General features: G+C 42.0%; 1 protein-coding gene across 4 annotated transcripts in view; it reads left to right on the forward strand.

Annotated features, from left to right (window-relative positions):
- MTAP (methylthioadenosine phosphorylase) overlaps positions 1 to 16,729 on the forward strand; it is a 38,073-nt gene extending 21,344 nt beyond the window's left edge. For 3 of the 4 annotated variants that reach the window (XM_080573931.1, XM_080573933.1, XM_080573932.1), the window contains 4 exons: positions 1,030 to 1,132; positions 4,547 to 4,786; positions 6,184 to 6,306; positions 15,722 to 16,729. In XM_080573931.1, the coding sequence (XP_080430057.1) occupies positions 1,030 to 1,132; positions 4,547 to 4,786; positions 6,184 to 6,306; positions 15,722 to 15,760 (505 nt within the window). In that variant the 3' untranslated portion in view covers positions 15,761 to 16,729. Of the gene's footprint in view, positions 1 to 1,029; positions 1,133 to 4,546; positions 4,787 to 5,407; positions 5,449 to 6,183; positions 6,307 to 15,721 lie in introns of all 4 variants that reach the window. The other variant, XR_013943497.1, reaches the window with a different exon arrangement.
- The last annotated feature ends 2,939 nt before the right edge of the window (positions 16,730 to 19,668 follow it).

Below are 19,668 nucleotides of genomic sequence, written 5' to 3' on the forward strand. Positions count from 1 at the left end.
AGACAGAGACAAAGAAGGCATTCAGTAACTCCACCTTTTCTTCATCTTCTGTCACCAGGGCACCCACTTCATTCATCAGTGGGCCTACATTGCCTCTAGGGTTAGTTTTATCTGCAGTGTACTTGAAGGAGCCCTTTCTGTTGTCCCTGACCTGTCTTGCAGAGGTTTAATTCTAAGGAGGCCTTAGCTTTCCCAGTTGCCTCCCTGTATCTGACAACAGTCTTATATTGCTCCCAAGTGGCCAGCCCCTCCATCCATGATCTGTAGACTCTCCTCTTCCACTTGAGTTTGCCCAGCAGTTCCTTGTTTAAGCATGCAGGTCTCCTGGCTCCCTTTCCTGACTTCCTACCTGTTGGGATGCTCTGTTCTTCAAGGAAGAAGCAGTCCTTGAAAGCTAACCAGCTATCTTGGGCACCTTTTCCTTCAAGTATCTTGGCCCATGGGATTTCCCTAAGCAATTGCTTGAAAAGGCCAAAGTTGGCCCTACTAAACTCCAGGGTTGCAACTCTGCTTGGTATTCTGTTCCTGCCACATGAGATCCTGAACTCCACCATCCCATGGTCGCTGCAACCAAGGCTACCCTTAACCGTAACTGCCTCCACCAGCCCCTCCTTGTTAGTGAGGACAAGATCCAGCAGTGCTCCTCTCCTAGTTGGCATGTCCACCATTTGCATCAGAAAGTTATCATCAGTGCACTGGAGGAACCTCCTGGACTGCGGATGGCTGGCTTAGTAGGCCTTCTAGCAAATGTCAGGGTAGTTGAAATCACCCATGATAAGCAGGTCCTGGGCAACCTGCTCTGGGTGTCCCTGCATGAGCAAGGGGTTGGACCAGATGGCCTCCAGAGGTCCCTTCCACCCTCAGCCATTCTGTGATTCTCTGATTACAGGTGGTGATTGAGTGATTGCCATCGTACTGATATTTTTGTTCCCTTCAAGAATATTATGGTTTTGGACTTGTGTAAATTTATTGTTTTCTATTATCATTTGTCCCTGTTCTTCTCCCTGAGTATGTTTTCTGCTTTTCCAGGACAACTAAAAGACATTATACTTTATATGATGGTCAGTGTTCCACTCTTCCAGGAGTATGTCATATTCCAATGGCAGAGCCATTCTGCACCAAAACCAGAGAGGTTAGTGAATGTTGTAGATGTATTTTAAAATGTTATATTTTTATTATACTTGTAACGTATGGCGTAGTAGTCTAATTACCCGCTGTCAGAATATGGAGATAATCTCAACCGCTTCCTATTTCTCAGATATGTCGTGATATTAAAGAAAATTGTAAAATTTGGAAGGCACGGGAAGTAAAAGATCTTGCAGGATCTAAAGTAGGTACTTGAAACACTTTAAGAAGACATTTGGCAACCTAGATTTCTCCAGAGTCTTAATAGCAGGGCAAAAAATCTTTATTTCTCATGTAAAATGACGAGAGCAACAGTGTGGACTAAATAGGAAGACAGAATTAGGAATTATTTCCTTTCCATTCTAAATGAAACAGCATCTTTGGCTAAGACACTCTACATACTTGCAGTACAGAGAATTAAGAATAATACTTCAGCATTCACAGAAATACCAATATTGCATTTGTGCTTTTGTGCATTGTTGGTCATGGTAGAGAGTAGTGGCTTTGTTTAAAGGTTATTAAACGTAGAGACAGGCCAAATTACATTTGTCTTTTGTTCTTAAATTTTGCTTCTCTTAGTTTAGTCACTTAAGATTTTCAGGCTTTGAAAACAGGTAGAATAAATAGTGTGAACCGTTGCTCTGCTTTTCAACACCTTTATAAACTTCTAGTAGAGAGCGTATCTGATTAAATATGCCTTCTCAGTGTATTCTTACATCTGAGGAAAAGCGAAGGTGAAGATTGAACTCAGTGTTTTGTGCTGTTGTGGAATTCTCTGATCAGAAGCTGCAGGGAGTTACATTCTGAAGTGCCACAGGAATATTTGCAGAATTAGTCATGTGCATTCAACAGATTCACTCTCTGTGCAATCAGTTTACAACAACGAACAGGTCAAAACTGAATTACGAATCAAGTGGCTCAATCTGTACCCTAAGCATCTACAGATATTTGTATTGCTGAGCTATTCTGCTTGTCACCATCTCACTTCACTGCCATTATAAGCTGTTTTTGTTAATTAGCCAAGGGTCAATGTGGATTTGAGATACCAACCAGTAGGTCCAAGTGTTGTTAGTGGAACATTTCAGGGCACTGGGAATGAAGGTGTTTTACAGTGAAGTAAAGACATTTTAAAGCTGAAGAGGAAACAGACTGCTATATATTATATACGCGCCTATTCATACCCTTCTTCCACTAGGCAGTAAACTATGCAAAATACTTCGCAGTTTACAAGAAGCAAGAGCCTAGCCACATGCTGTTATCAAAGATTAGGTGCCATATAGTTGTTTACTGACTTTGACCATGTCGTGTCACAACAGATTCAAGGAGTTTATTGACATCTAACTGTAGACTTTATGTAATGGTTTGAAAACAGTGTTATTACTGAAATGATTGGCTATACTTCATGCTGTTTCTTCCTCATTTTTTAGAAAGCATAAGTAGATACATATAAGCCATTTCCTGAGGATGCAGGAAAAGTGCACTGAGGCTGGTTTCATCTGATTGTTAAGTATCTATAGAAAGTGCTCTTTAGATATTAATTTTTGTAAAAAAAAAAAAAAAGAGCAGAGAAATACTACTTTTTCAGAGAACAAACATTTAGGTACTTCCCAGTCTCACATGTACTCATTATCTCATTAGCCTGTGCATTCTAATCAGTATAACAGATGTTTTAAAGAAATGTTGTTTTGAGCTCCTAGAGAGGCTGAAAAGAGATGCTTTGACTTTTTTTTGAAAATACCAGATAAAAGTGAATTAATTTTTTTTCCAGGAAGTGTCCCTGAAAATTGTTGGAATTATTTCAGTTTTCCCTGATTCAGGGAACTATCATAGCTAAATGCACTAGCAATAAAACCAAAACTATTAATGTAGTAGGCTAATTAAGGAATTTGCATGAAAACATCTGAAAACTTTTTATTAAATTGCATTTGTGCAAATATGTGGAAAAATTCCATTGTATTTTTTTTACACACTGTAAATCAAATGAGAACCTGAAAGGAATTTATCTTTTCTGTGATTGTAGGCTTTTGAATAACGTAGTCTGCCTTGGTTGTTACTACTAGAAACTCACAGCAGCATCTTGTAAGGACTGGAGTGGTAGCTGTAAAGAGTTTCAGGGAAATACTTCCCAACTCCTCTGGTTTAAGTGAAATCACAGCTGAAGATTTTTATTCATTTATTAATAACACATAATTAACAGGCAAACAGTGAATTATATGTTCAGAATCAATATAAGGGATAAGCCACAATATTAGATACAGCATGTTAATAAATACATACAAATTTCTAAAAGTCCTTCTGTGGCTGATCTCCTAAAACTCTCATTTAGGGCCATCTACACATATGCACACAGCTACGTGCACGAATGCCCTTCCCCAGCATGTGTGGGTTGCAAACATACCCACCCTCTTCTGGGATGGCAAGTTTGCCTACACATCTGCTGTGGGGTACTCCAGCTTTATGTGTACTTCTGCTGTTCCCCACAGTCCATGGATCCACATGCCAAATGAGAAATCACCCCACAGGGTCAGATAGCACGTTCAAGGTATTGCTACTTGTTGCACCCCTGTATGATGGGTTGACCTGCTGGCGTGCAGGCTCCTCAGAGCATTTTGCAGAAAGGGTGCTCCAGCAGACATTTAGGAATTCCATGATGCTGAGAAGACAAGGCTTTTCTTTGCATGGTCATTTTAAACATTTACATGGTCATTTTAAAATTGCTGTTACTTTCCTACTCAGGACAGTTGTGGATTTCCTAGTCCCATTTACACATGCTGGTACACTCTCACTCCTATGGTATCAACTGTTGCTTCCCAAGCCATGTACCAAGAATGGAAATCATGATGACGATTTCATCATCATGATGTACATGGTCCTTGTTGGAAATGTAAAGACTATTAGAAAAAAAAAAAAAGATACATGTACAGCTCAGCCACAAGCAATAGCGAAAATATAAAAGTTTCAGATTCCCAGGGTACTCTTTGAAGTATACGCTTAGAAAGTTTTGCAAACTTTCAGAAAGTGAATTTCGTATTCTCCCCAGCTTAACTCCAGCACTGTGGCAATGCAGTGCTTGGTGGCATGAGCCTGTAGCATTTCATGATTCTATTCTGAAAGTAAGCAAAGCCTAAATATAAAGCAGAATGTTTCTGCTTTCCAATCTCCTTTGTCTACTCTGAAAACAGTACTCCGAGTGATACAATCAAAATTAGGTGAGCTCAATATCATTCTTATCAGTAATACTATTAATTGATCTTGCTGGATGAGAAAACTGAAACTAATTTTTGCATTTGGACAGCTGTAGCCATGCGAATACTGCTTAGTATCGGGCTAATTTTTTTTTTTATGTGTGTTTTTTTTGTGAGATGCAGAGCAGTGCACCAGGGAAATTACGTGCGTTTCCTTATGTCGGCATATTTTGCAGGTTCTTATTGAGATTGCAAAGAAGCTTGGGCTTCAATGTCATTCTAAGGGGACAATGATCACAATTGAAGGCCCACGTTTCAGTTCTCGAGCAGAGAGCTTGATGTTTCGCAGCTGGGGAGCTGATGTTATCAATATGACCACAGTGCCTGAAGTGATTCTTGCAAAAGAAGCTGGAATGAGTTATGCAAGTATTGCTATGGCAACAGATTATGACTGCTGGAAGGAGCATGAAGAAACAGTGAGTGCAACCTTTTTCCTCTGAGTCTTGTCCAAAAGGATCTGGATGAGAACCTGTATGTAGCTTTTGGCAGAGGTCACGTACTAAATTAAATCTGGTTTTACTTATATCAGTATTGAAGAATTACTCTGGAGTGACAATTGTAAAGTAAGAACAGAAACAAATGTTGCTACCTCCTTCATTTTTATAAACTTGCCTTACTGCTAGCAAACCATTTAGCTCCTTGTGTCTGAATCAGGGGGGCTATATGTATGAAGGTAGTGTGAACTTGTCTCTTGTAATCTGTCTGGTATTTTTTCTTTTGCAACTCTTTGCAAAAGGATATGTCTTCTTTAGTTCTTTTTCTTGTGGAATACACTTGGACAGGAACTACCAGTGAAAAACTTCAACCAATAGTCTGTTAAATCATAGTCATCATAGAAAGGAACAGCCCAACTTTACTGCATGAGACAACAGAGACAATTTAGTTGGACACCTGATAATTTGCCTAAGTAACTGTAAAACTTCTCTCTCAATTTTTATGTATACAAATAAATTCTTTCCTACACCCCTGTACAGTATCACTTAAACTGCTTCTAGTTTCTCAGACGCAATCTGAATCTTGTCTCCATTTTTCTACAGCACTGTTTGAACACAGACTGCGCACTGCTGCAAAAACATTGGTAAATAAGAGATGACATAGATTTTTATGAAGCCAGCAGTTCCTGGAGCATACGTTTCCATAATATCAAACTACTGTATCAGATACAGCTTAGCACACATAGAACATTTATTATTATTAAATAGAATTTCTGACTATCCAAAATATTTTTTTATCCTCTAATATTCATCAGTATACAAAAAAAAGTATCAAGTCTTTGGTAAAATTAATACACACATCTGTACTGTGCTGTAATAAAGAGCCCCCTATGACATTTTATTTAAAGTTCCCTGTGACACACAGAGAACAGAACTAGCAACTTCTCTGCAAATTCCACAGAGATTTAATAATTACTTGGTTTACTTAGCTTTTGCTTTTTCTTATTTTTTTAGATTATCACTTTATCCAGATGTGTTAGTTTTAGTTTATTATGATTCATAAATGTGCCTAGAAAGCAATATGTTTTTTCACCAGTGACATTACTTGTAATGTGTTCAAATGAAAAGCCCAACCAACATTTTTTTTGAGTATGAAGTTCACAGAATCAGGACCAAGCTATAAAATACAATCAAACGTAGACTCTCAGAGGAAATAAGTTTTTACTAGCTAAAAGGATCATGGCATTTTAAAATACATACTGTGTTTTTGTCTGTGCTTCACCTTTTCACTTAGAGCTGGATTAGTTGAACAAATTTAGTTGGGGCATTTAAATGTGTGATAAAAACTGAAACACCATTCAGTTCTATTTCATTTGTAGGTTTCAGTGGATAAAGTTTTAAAGACGCTGAAAGAGAATGCAAATAAGGCTACTAGCATACTCCTTACTGCTATACCTCTGATAGGTTCCATGGAATGGACAGACACCCTGCACACCTTGAAAGTAAGTACACATATAAGGTCAGTTTGTACTGGGGACAGTGTATGCGTATATACAAGTCATATAGGTATATGCTCTAAAATGTTTCTGCTTAAATCGTAACTTTTTTAATTAGGCGCTTTAACAAACCAAATCTATTCAAGATGGACAAATATATTCATTAAAAGTCTTACAAACTTTGCTGCAAAAATTCAATTTTAGCTTCATTTTCATGGCAAGTGTTACGAAAGGTAAAAAGATTAAAGACATCTATATATGGACATTGAAGTATATGCTTCACAGCACAGTGTATTAGTTTAACCCAGCCAGCAGCTAAGCACCACACAGCCGTTCGCTCCCCCTCCCCTCATCCCGCATGGGATGGGGGAGAAAATCAGAGGGAAAAAAATTAAAAGGAAAGCCTGTGGGTTGAGATAGAGACAGTTTATTAGGATAGAAAAGAAATGAAAATAATAATAATGATAATAGTACTACTAATAATAATGTATACAAAACAAGTGATGCACAATGCAGTTGGTCACCACCCTCTGACTGATGCCAAGCCTATCCCTGAGCAGCCAGTCCGCCCGCCCCAGCCAGCCCCCCATATTAATTGGTCAGTATGACATCAGATGGTATGGAATACCCCTTTGGCCAATTTGGGTCAGCTGTCCTGGTTCTGTCCCTTCCCAGCTCCTGCTAAATCCCCAGCCTGCCCACTGGCAGGACAGTGGGAAAAGCCAGAAAGTCCTTGGCTTGGTGTAAGCACTGCTCTGCAACAATTAAATCATCAGTGTGTTATCAATATTCTCATCCTAAATCCAAACCACAGCACCATACCAACTACTAGTAGAAAAATTAACTCGATCCTAGCCGAAACCAGGACACATAGGTAAGATAAAAATTTAGGTGAGTATACTGCTGAAAAGCCTTTACATCTGCTCAGCTATAGATTAAGTCTTAGAACAATGGAGAACCAAGTGTTGAAGACTGAAATAAATCAAAAACGTTGTGTTCTCTTTAATGTATATAATGTGAGGAGTTTGTGACAATATATGGGTAATGGCCAGATTGAAATTATTAGAACTGGATTCACCCACATGCTTTCAGATCCAAAGAGCATGAAAAAAGAATGTTATTCAAGAATACCTTAGTGATGGATTTCTTAGGCAGAATTTTTCTGAGACTAGAGTTTGCTTTTATGTTTTACATTGCCACAGTTTCACAGGAGTGCTTGAGATTCTTTTCTGTCTATAGGGTAGAGGAAGGGAATGGTGTTAAAATTGTATGGATGTCTGTCCAACTTCTTAACAAGGTTCTTGTGACAAGTAGCTACTTCTGACAGTCCAAGTGTGTGTAGCATGAGAGGAACTGAGGATTACATTGCGATGGTGTGTGAAACAGGGAAAGAGAATTGGAATGTGAGAGAGCATATAGAAGTGGGCCAAAAAGAGCTGTTAGTGGAAGCAGCATTCTGAAATGGAGAAAGCCTGTTGGGGAAACAAAGGAGTCCAATCTCTGATGCTCTCTCCACTTAAAGGTTCTTTCTTTCTCTTTTCTAAAAATTACTATGTTTAATGAAACTTAAACGAGTAAGAAAGACAAAACCAGACATAAATCATGTCTTTGTGTACTTGAAAGTGTTCCCTGAAACTCAACTATCAACAGAATTGTCTGTGCTGTCGAAATCTTCTTCAGTGTCTTCTGATGGGTATAAAAATTAGTTTCATTTCTGATCTGTTTCTCTTGTCAGTGATGCTCGTGTGTGGTTTAGTCTGTGTCCTAAAAGAAAGACTTACTAAGTAAAATTCCCTGCGGATTCTTGTAAGCATACTTGAACAGGGCAGGTTCGTGGAGGTTCAACCCAAAACCCTGAAATTAGTGTTTTAGGGGACTTTGAATTATGTTTTCAACTTTTCCTCACTTAAGTTCCAGTTATCAGCTATTAGTTGTTTTTCATGTCCCCTCTACACATCTGTGAGAAGCAACAGCATTTTCCCCTTCCTCTTTAGTCTTTGGGATGTTGTGGCATGAATGGAAAAGGGAGACAGCAGAACCAGTATTCCTTCTTCCCTGTTATCCACACAAAGCATTTTCAGAGGACTTAACTGCATTTTTTGTTAAATACTAGCTGTAAAAAAAAAAAAAATCCTCCCACAACTAATTTTAAAAATGTGCTAGATATACCTCAGCTACTTTGTTCATGCTGGTGTGCAAGGACCTTATAGAATCGTAGAACCATAAAGGTTGGAAAAGACCTCCAAAATGATCTGGTCCAACCATCCCCCTACCAGCACTATAACCCACTAGACCATGTCCCTAATTGCCACATCCAGCCTTTACTTGAACACCCCCAGGGACGGTGACTCCACCACCTCCCTGGGCAACCCGTTCCAATGCCTGACTGCTCTTTCTAAGAAGAAATGCCTCCTAATTTCCAACGTGAACCTCCCCTGACACAATTTGAGGCCATTCCTTCTTGTCCTATCACTGGTTATCTGTGAGAAGAGGCCGACCCCCAGCTCCCCACAACTTCCTTTCAGGTAGCTGTAGAGAGCAATAAGGTCTTCCCTGAGCCTCCTCTTCTACAGACTAAACAACCCCAGTTCCTTCAGCCACTCCTCGTAGGACTTGGGTTCCAGGCTCTTCACCAGCTTCGTAGCCCTTCTCTGGGCACATTCCAGGGCTTTGATGTTCTTCTTGTAGTGAGGGGCCCAAAACTGTACACAGTACTCGAGGTGTGGCCTCAACAGAGCAGAGTACAGGGGGACAGTCACCTCCCTGGTCCTGCTGGGTACACTATTCCTGATACAAGCCAGGGTGCCTTTGGCCTTCTTGGCCACCTGGACACACTGCCAGCTCATGTTCAGGCAAGCACTGACCAGTACCCCCAGATCCTTTTCCTCTGCACAGCTTTTGAGCCACTCTGCCCCAGGCCTGTAGTGTTGCATGGGTTTGTTGTGGCAAAAGTGCAGGACCTGGCACTTAGCCATGTTGAACCTCATCCCATTGGCCTCTGCCCATTGATCCAACCTGTCCAGATCCCTCTGCAGAGCCTTCCTACCCTCCAGCAGATCAACACTTCCCCCCAATTTGGTATCATCTGCAAACTTACTGAGGGTGCACGCAATTCCCTCATCTCAATCATCAATAAAGATAGTAAAGAGAATGGGCCCCAACACCGACCCCTGGGGAACACCACTCATGACCGGTCACCGGTTGGATTTAACTCCATTCACTGCTACTGTCAGGGCCTGGCCGTCCAGCCAGTTTTTAGCCTAGCAAGGAGTGTACCTGTCCAAGCCATGGGCTGCGAGTTTCTCCAGGAGAATACTGTGTGAGACTGTGTCAAAGGCTGTGCTGAAGTCTAGGTAGACTATGTCAACAGCCTTTCCCTCATCGACCAAGCGGTCACAGAAGGAGATGAGGTTGGTCAGGTAGGACTTACATTTCATGAACTTTCCCAAGTAAATAATGCTGCTAAGGTACTGAGGGATCTAACTCCAAATCTGACAGATGTACTTGAGTAAACAGTAAGACAGTGTCTTGTTGCTTTTGTTTGTATGATTGTCTTGATTCTTCATAGGGAATGAAAGAACAAGTGGCTGGAAAGAACTGACACCAAGTTTGTAAGGTTCCCATCCTCTTCTACCATTTCATTGTCAGCTGTTTAAAACACCAATTCAATTGCTTTCTGCAGCTTTTGATCTACTATTTTCTGAAAGAAAATACGATACATGAAGAGGATGGGGTACTTCTTTCTAATGTTGCTTCTTAGGCTTCTTCTCTAGACATCTGCTGCTACCTGGTATTAGTGATGAATATTGAGATGGTTTCACTTTGACTTGGCAATTCTTATGTTTATGCTCTTTGCTGGTAGTGGCTTCGTTTGAGTGATAATATACTGAGAAAGGAAGTTGGTCTGAAGGTACTAGACGGACTGCAAACAGGAACTAGGTATTGGCAGTAGGGGTTGAGATCTGTGTCAGGAGAATAAGAGTCGTATTGTTTCTGCTTTAATAGGACAAAGCACTGTGGACAAGAGGCAGGAAAGTCTGAGGTTTTGGAGTCTTGCTTTAATCTTATCTTTTAGGAAGGGCTGGAAAGGGTAGCAATCTCTCTGAGACGTTAAATAGTGGTAGATGCAGGGCTGGTCGTGCGATTTTGTGTTTGTGGATAAGGAGAGAGGCAATTATATGATACAGCAAAGAGAGAGAGATGTTTGTGCCTCACTATGCGTATGTAGTTGAGCCATTAAGAGTGAAACGTGCCTTATTTTTGTAGATGCAAAATGTTCTGTAGATTTTGCTCTGGCAGCTTTAAAGGTCAGCTGATGAGGGTTTTTTGAACGTTTTCAGAGACACCTTTTCCCAATGCTTGAAGGCAGCACCTTGTGTGTGCCTTGTGAACTGTACAAGCTTGTACTCAGCAGTCAGTACCAAGAGAAACCCTGCCAGCCTACGCTCAGGCTACAGCTGGGTATCTCAAACAGGCATTTGCTGGTGTCTGTTTCTAGTGTTTGGGGAAGCATGTGAAACCATAAAATTCTGCGTGGATAAAACTTTTCCTTTCTGACCTCTGTGATCTGGCTACTGTGACTGGAGAGACTTCACCGAACAGGAGCAAAGGTGTCGCAAGGCTCCTTGCCCAGCTGCATTTATTTGCTTCTTTCCTAAGAGATGTGTTTCCTACTTAACCACACAAGCACATGGTGATTTCACCTCTGAAGCTCACAGTAGTGTTTCAGGAAACCCTGGAGTGTTGAAGCAAGAAAGTCCAGGGGCTGTTTTCCTGCTCAGGGTTAGGCTGCTTGCCATCCATTCTGTGTCATGTCTTTTTGTCTGTGATATGCCAGTTAGTTTAAGCCTAGTATGAATGTTAGCATTTTTTAACTACCAAGACATCTTTAGGCCAGTGTTTCATGGCCATGTTGCTGTAAAGGGAGACCATTATCCAGGCTCAGGTTACATGAGTTTGAAAAAAAAACTTGGAGTAAACTTTTCTGCAGGCACACTATCTTCCCAACGCCTGTTGTTCTGAGACACAGTCAGCGTACGAAGCCCTTACACTTTCAGAACATGTGTGATCACATAGTGTTTCTGTCACTGATCAGGAAATACAATCATCACAGTAGCTGAAGTAGCCTCACAATCACAGGCACTGGTTCTTATGGGGGACTTCAACCACCCTGATTGATATCTGCTGGAAAGACCACGCAGCTTGGCAAAAACAGTCCAGGAGGTTCTTGCAGAGTACTGATAACTTTTTGACACAGCTGGTGGAGGAGCCAACAAGGAGAGGTATGTTGCTGGACCTTGTATTAACAAAGAAGGGCTGGTTGGAGATATGAAGGTTGGGGGCAACCTTGGCTTCAGTGACCATGAGATGGTGGAGTTCAGGATCTTGCAAGGGAGAAGCAGGGCGAAAAGTAGGATCGCAACCCTGGACTTCAGGAGAGCAAACTTTGGCCTCTTCAGGGACCTACGTGGAAGAATCCCATGGGTGAGGGCCCTGGAAGGAAAGGGAGTCGAAAAGAGCTGGTCGGTATTCAAGCATCACTTCCTTCAAGCTCAAGATCGATGTATCCCTATGAGTAAGAAGGCCAGCAAAGGGGGCAGAAGACCTGCATGGATGAAAAAGGAGCTCCTGGCAAGCAAACAGAAGAAGAAAGTATAGAGCATGTGGGAAAAGGGACAGGCCACTTGGGAGGAATATAGGGACATTGTCAAAGTATGCAGGGATGTGACAAAGAAGCCCAAGGCCCATTTGAATTTAAATCTTGCAAAGGATGGCAAGGACAACAAGACAAGCTTCTTCACATCCATCAGTAGCAAAAGGAAGACGGGAAATGTTGGACCCGCCGCTGATTGGGGTGGGTGCCCTGGTAATGAAGGATACAGAGAAGACAGAGTTGCAGAATGCCTTCTTTGCTTCAGTCTTCACTGCTAAGACTAGCCCTCAAGAATCCCAGGCCCTAGAGACAAGAGAGGTTATCTGGAGAAAGGAGGACTTCCCCTTGGTTGAGGAGGATTGTGTCAGAGATAATTTAAGCAAACTTGACATCCACAAATCCATGGCCCCCATGGAATACACCCACGGGTGCTGAGGGAGCTGGCTGATGTTATTGCTAGGCCACTCTCCATCATTTTTGAAAGGTCATGAAGAACAGGAGAGGTGCCTGAGGACTGGAAGAAAGCCAATGTCACACCAGTCTTCAAAAAGGACAAGAAGGAGGATCCAGGTGACTACAGGCCAGTCAGCCTCACCTCATCCCTAGAAGGGTGATGGTCATTTTGGAAGTCATCTCCAAGCATGTGGAGGATAAGAAGGTGACCGGTCTGGTAGCCTTCTGTGATGGGGTGACTGGCTGGGTAGATGCAGGGACAGCAGTGGATGTTGTCTACCTTGACTGCAGCAAGGCTTTTGACACTGTCTCCCATAACATCCTCGTGGGCAAGCTCAGGAAGTGCAGGATAGATGAGTGGACAGTGAGGTGGATTGAGGAGTGGCTGGATGGCAGAGCTCAGAGGGTTTAGTCAGCAGTGCAGTCTTACTGGAGGCCTGTAGCTAGCGGTGTCCCCCAGGGTTCAGTACTTGGTCCAGTCTTGTTCAATTTATTCATCAGAGTGCACCCTCAGAAAGTTTGCTGATGCCCCAAAGCTGGAAGGAGTGGCTGATACCCTAGAGGACTGTGCTGCCATTCAGAGGGACCTGGACAAGCTGGAGAGATGGGTGATGAGAAACCTCATGAAATTCAACAAGGGCAAGTGGAGGGTACTGCACCTAAGGAGGAATAACCCCAAGCACTAGTACATGCTGGGGGCTGACCTGCTGGAGAACAGCTCTGCAGAGAGGAACCTGGGAGTCCTGGAGGACAGCAGGCTGACCATGAGTCAGCAATGTGCCCTTGTGGCCAAGAAGGCCAACGGTATCCTGGGGTGCAATGAGAAGAGTGTTGCCAGCCGGTGAAGGGAGGTGATCCTCCCTCTCTGCTCAACCCTGGTGAGGCCACACCTGGAGTACTGTGTCCAGTTCTGGGCTCCCCAGTACGAGAGAGGCATGAAGCTACTGGCGTAAGTCCAGCACAGGGCTACCGAGCTGATCAGAGGACTGGAGCATCTGTCATACAAGGAGAGGCTGAAAGCTGCGCCTGTTTAGCTTGGAGAAGAGAAGACTGAGGGGAGATCTTATCAATGTATATAATTATCTGAAGGCAGAGTGTCAAGAGGATGGAATCGGACTATTTTAAGTGGTGCCCAGTGACAGGACAAGAGACAACGTGCACAAACTGAAGCACTGGAGGTTCCGGCTGAGTATGAGGGGACACTTCTTTACTGTGAGGGTGACAGAGCACTGGAAGAGGTTGCCCAGAGAGGCTGTGGAATCTCCTTCTCTGGAGATATTCAAAACCCGCCTGGATGTGATCAGGTGCATCATGCTCTAGGTGACCCTGCTTGGCAAGGGGTTGGACTGGATGATCTCCTTCCAACCTTAACCACTCTGTGACTCTATGCACAGTTGCATCTGCTAGTCACTGAAAATATTTGTGTAGTAAGATGATAATCATTGGCAGTTACTACTGTAATGCCCGCAAAATCATGGAGTTCAAGATCCTGTGGAAACAAGGAAGGCAAATAGCAGAGTACAGATGCTGAACTTCAGGTGAGCATACTTGTTTAACCAGTAAACGACTAGGTAGCATCTCATGGGAGGCAACTTTGAAGGGGCAAAAAGCTCTGGAAGGCTAGCAGATCTTTAAGGGCAGCATTCTCCAAGTGTAAGAGTGATCCAGACAGAGACCAATCAGGAAACTGGGAACAGAGCTCCAGTGCAAAAATGCAGAATTCAAGAGTTGGAAACAAGAACAAGCTACAGAGGAGGAATCCAGAAGCAAGACCAGGCATGTACAGATGGTTTGAGGGAAATGAAAGCTTGCCTGTAATTGACACTTGGAAGGGACATCAAAGATAACAAGAACATCTTCAGCCATTGCATGATTTCAGAAGCTGATCAAGGAAAATACGGGCTTACTACTGAATGAAGTAAACAAATTTGTAACAGCAGACACTTTCCAAATGGAACTAGTATAATAGATTCTTATTATCTTTGTTGGGAAAAGTATTGGTGAGAGAGAAAAACTGACTTGTTGAAAAGAATTTTAGCTCACAACTGTGAATTGAGCTTTGTACATTTATTGCAATAGGATTCAACCCCTTGAGGTTTGGAAGAGAATCTGTGCTGAAATGGTAAAATGAATTTCACATTACAACTGATTTTTTTTACTGCTTGTGTGTAAGAAAATCAGCTTATTGTAGGGCGTCAGACCTTCCATAAATACTTCTCAGGTGAACTTAATGACTGTGTGAGGAATCCTGCAGATATTACCTGCCTTTTTTAAACTACTGTACTAGCCTTTGTGAAATGTTGTTTGTCAGAGCTCTCTGATAGAGGGAATGGTCTACTCAGATAAGAGAGCTGTGAATACTATAGGATGGTTTAGATTGGGTAAGGTATGCATAGACATATTTCAGCACACTTCATCTTTGACATACTTGGACTATAATATGTTTGGTAGCTAGCAAGTCAAATGGCATAAAAGTTAGCTTTTTCAGTCATTTTTTCTAGTCTATGATTGATAGTTACATTTATAATGTATGTATCTCGAGCTCTGATCTTAAAAATGTTCTTGACCAATTTTCTTTGCTAAAAAAACTCCCCATCGGTGAGCCTACTTATATGACTAGAGTGAATTGGCTCAGATGGATAAGGTGGAAAGAAAATTAATTGAGGGTTCACTTAACTGTAGTTGTATTGGTCTGTGTACTGTGGCCCTTGCAGGCTAAGAACCTCTCAAGACAACTGAAGTTTAAAAGTTTATCAGGTCCTACCATTGAATGTGGCTGATGTCAAAGTTGCCTGCATATCATGAACATTTAATTCACTCCCAACCAATGCACCTTTAGAGAAAGGTTTTCTGTTCTTGATAGCTGTACTTGAAAATTGTTGATGAACCAACCATGTAAAATACCATCTTGTTAGGGAACTTCACTTTCAGAGCATTCTGTTGACATTTATGAAGAGCTTTATACGAATGCAATGTATGTAGATGAAAAACAAAAGCTGCACAATTTTTCAGTTGTAGCCTGCAAGCCTAAAAACCTTAATTTTAGTCTAGTGTTTCTATAGTATGATCATTGGTTCTCAATACCAATGTGCATGTTACATAGGTTTATAAAGCTGTAGTGACAAGTTCTTGAACCCTCCTTGTAATTCTTTTAACATCTATGGTGTTTGGGGAAGTTGGAGATACTACACATACGGAAAGAGTTAAACCTGTTTGCAAGCTGAATGGAAGCTATGTAGCCTGTCTTTACACTGAAAGTAAATCTGCTTTGCATTGGCAGAGGAGATATTCATTTATTTTGACTTTGTATTTCAGACAACTGTGCAGTGTTCGGTCATTCTGCCAAAGCAGTAACAGCCTGGATGGACTGAAGTTTGAGTCCTCACAAGGAAGAGTGGACTACTTCCAAATTTCCAGTGGGTATAATATCTTTGAAAACCATGAAAAGTATGAAAGAATGGTGTAAAACTTGACCAATTACAATGTATAAGACAGCTTTTATAATCTTGGTCATGCTTACTAATCTGCAAAATGGTGAAAGTTAGATTTTGAGTATGTTTTAAACTTGGAATACCTTTACTATCTCATTTCATTGGACAGTAGAAAGCAGATTCACAAGTATGGTAGTTGCTTTGCTATTTCTGCATCTTATTGTTTCCTCTGATGGGGATACTGGTTACCATTCATTTCAGAAACAAACCAGAAAAACTGAATATGTAATTTCATAATAAAATTATACTATTTTTATACATTATCCATATTTTTATTTCAGTATTTTTGATATGCAGTATTTTTTGTTTATGTGCTAGAAGAAACAGTTTAATAGAAGGAATCACAGAATGGTTTGAGTTGGAAGGGCCCTTAACGATAATTCAGTTCCAACCCCCATACCATGGGCAGGGACACCTTCCACTAAACCAGATTGCTCAAAGCCCCATCCAGCCTGGCCTTGAATATTTTCAGGGATGGGGCATCCACAATAATATAATAATAATCATAGTTCTTTCACAGCTGCAGTTGTGTCATGAATGAGCAGTCTCATTACAAAAATGTTAGCAAATGCCTAAGCCAAATTTGTGCCTGAAGATGTAGTTATGTGACTTACAGAACTATATAGAAAGGTACTTCGCTGCCAATGGCCTGAACACTGTGCTGGCCTTTTGCTGCTTCACTGACCTGAACAACTCTGGCTTTAGTTTCTATTTTAAGTGATGAATGTACTTGAGTGCTTTGAGTGTATGCATTTATTAATACAATTTGGCTTCAATAAAATAACCTGATGATTCTTGTCTAAAAAATAAAACAAACATATCCTTCTCTGAACAGTGTGGAAATTGATTTATTTTTTTCTGTATATATACTTATAGTCATTCAATGTGAATTTTGTTTGTCTAGAAGTGACTTGCTCTTCATGGAACAAGTTGTGATACTTTGTAAACACCACTTATTTAGAGTAATTTTGGAACATACTGTACAGCTTTGAATATATTGTGCTGCTTAGAACTTAAGATTCTATGTCCATGAAACATCAGGGATCACTGAAACAAAAGTGGATCAGAATGCAAAACAAGCCAAGCAAGGAAAAAAATCAGAAACATGAAAGGTACAGATTCTCCTAATAGTCACACATCACAGAATCATCCAGGTTGGAAGAGACCTCCAAGATCACCGAGTCCAACCTCTGACCTAACACTAACAAGTCCTCCACTAAACCATATCACTAAGCCCTACATCTAAATATCTTTTAAAGACCTCCAGGGGTGGTGACTCAACCACCTCCCTGGGCAGCCTATTCCAATGCCTAACAACCCTTTCAGTAAAGAAGTTCTTCCTCATATCCAACCTAAACCTCCCCTGGTGCAACTTTAGCCCATTCCCCCTCGTCCTGTCACCAGGCACGTGGGAGAATAGAGCAACCCCCAACTCGCTACAGCCTCCTTTAAGGTACCTGTAGAGTGCGATAAGGTCACCCCTGAGCCTCCTCCAGGCTGAACAACCGCAGCTCCCTCAGCCGCTCCTCGTAAGACTTGTTCTCCAGACCCCTCACCAGCTTCGTTGCCCTTCTCTGGACTTGCTTGAGCACCTCCATGTCCTTCTTGTAGAGAGGGGTCCAAAACTGAACACAGTACTTGAGATGCGGCCTCACCAGAGCCGAGTACAGGGGGTCAATCACTTCCCTAGCCCTGCTAGCCACACTGTTTCTTATGCAAGCCAGGATGCTGTTGGCCTTCTTGGCCACCTGAGCACACTGCTGGCTCATATTGAGCCAACTATCAACCAGTACTCCCAGGTCCTTCTCTGCCAGGCAGCTTTCCAACCACTCATCTCCCATCCTGTAGTGCTGCTTGGGGTTGTTGTGTCCTAGGTGCAGGACCCAGCACTTGGCCTTGTTGAACTTCATACAGTTGGCCTCTGCCCATCAGTCCAGCCTATCCAGATCCTCATGCAGAGTCCTCCTGTCCTCGAGCAGATCAACACATGCACCTAACTTGGTGTCGTCTGTAAACTTACTGAGGGTGTGCTCGATCCCCTCATCCAGATCATTGATAAAGATATTAAAGAGAAGTGGCCCTACTACTGAGCCCTGGGGGACTCCACCAGTGACCGGCCTCTAACTGGATTTAACTCCATTCACCACAACTCTTTGGGCCCGGCTACCCAGCCAGTTTCTAACCCAACAAAGTGTATGCCAGTCCAAGCCATGAGCAGCCAGTTTCTTTAGGAGAATGCTGTGGGAAATGGTGTCAGAAGCCTTACTGAAACAAAGGTAGACCACATCCACAGCCTTTCCCTCGTCCACTAAGCACATCACTTTGTCAGAGAAGGAGATCAGGTTAGTCAAGCAGAACCTGCCTTTCATAAACCCATTCTGAATGGGCCTAATCGCCTGGTTGCCCTGCAAGTGCCGCCTAATGACACCCAAGATAATCTACTCCCTCAGCTTCCCCGGCACCGAAGTCAGACTGACAGGCCTGTAGTTTCCCGGGTCCACCCTCCGGCCCCTCTTGTAGATGGGCGTCACGTTTGCTAGCTGCCAGTTGACTGGGGCCTCCCCTGATAGCCAGGACTGCTGATAAATGACGGAAAGCGGCTTGGCCAGCTCTTCCACCAGTTCTCGCAGTACCCTCAGGTGGATCCCATCCGGCCCCATCGACATGCGTACATCTAAGTGGAGTAGCAGGTTGCCAACCATTTCCTCATGGATAGTGAGGGCCACATCCTGCTCCCCGTCCCCTTCCACCAGCTCAGGGTACTGGCTATCCAGAGAACAACTGGTCTTGCCGCTAAAGACTGAGGCAAAGGCGGCATTAAGCACTTCAGCCTTTTCCTCATCTCTTGTCACTAATTCTCCTAATAGTATTGAAAAACAAACAAACAAAAAACATATCAAAAAAAAACCATATTCTGGGGGTTAGCTTGCTAACGTCTACCTTGCTAGTCATGTTCTGTTAGATAGCCAGTCTCTTCCTGTGAAGCCCTTTATAGATGGACACTTTCCTCCCTAGCGAAAACAGTACAGGTGCTTTTAAGATACTGGGGAAAATAGATTAATCCATTTACCTTATTTCCTAGTCTGTTTTTTAAATGACTTAAACTGCAGGTGCCAGACCTTGAAGCTTGACAGGGATAAGGCTACAGATGCAACATTCCTTTTGCTGTTTATAGTATCTAGCCAAATCAGCTGTCTGACCTTAACAGTTATTTTCATTGTTATATTATTTTAGCCCCTTAGACAGTTTTAGTGAAATGGTTTGGAGCCATAAAGTTCATACTCTGATGTTCTAAGAAAATGCTGTTCCTTGGTTTCTGTTTTCAATCTCTTGATTTTTAAAATTCCATAGTGACATATAATCATGGCATTAATTTTCTTGTTTTGTATAGAGTACTTAGGGTATGACAGGACACTATTGCTCAGGGCAGGTCCATGGTTACTGTTATCTTTCCACTATAAATTTCTTGCCTTCACAGCAAGGATAGATGATACATATTTGCTCTGTCAACACAAGCATGGTATCTGAAGGTGTCTCCTTAAGAATAAATACACAAAAGGTCAGTACCATGGTGCTAGTATGCAGTGTGTTTTTGCAAAGTTTCATACATTTCATACTCCTTGAAATATGCGGGAACATGTTTATCCAGCAGACTACACCATGAAGATGGTAACTGGCGAGAGGAGCATCAGTGGTGCTTAATTATATAAAGATAGAAAAATAACCAATTTTAATTTCTTTCTGAGCACTTGTAAGTGCTTTATTGTAGGA

The sequence above is a fragment of the Anser brachyrhynchus genome (assembly GCF_964034855.1).
Source record: "Anser brachyrhynchus genome assembly, chromosome: Z".
Classification (NCBI taxonomy): domain Eukaryota; kingdom Metazoa; phylum Chordata; class Aves; order Anseriformes; family Anatidae; genus Anser; species Anser brachyrhynchus.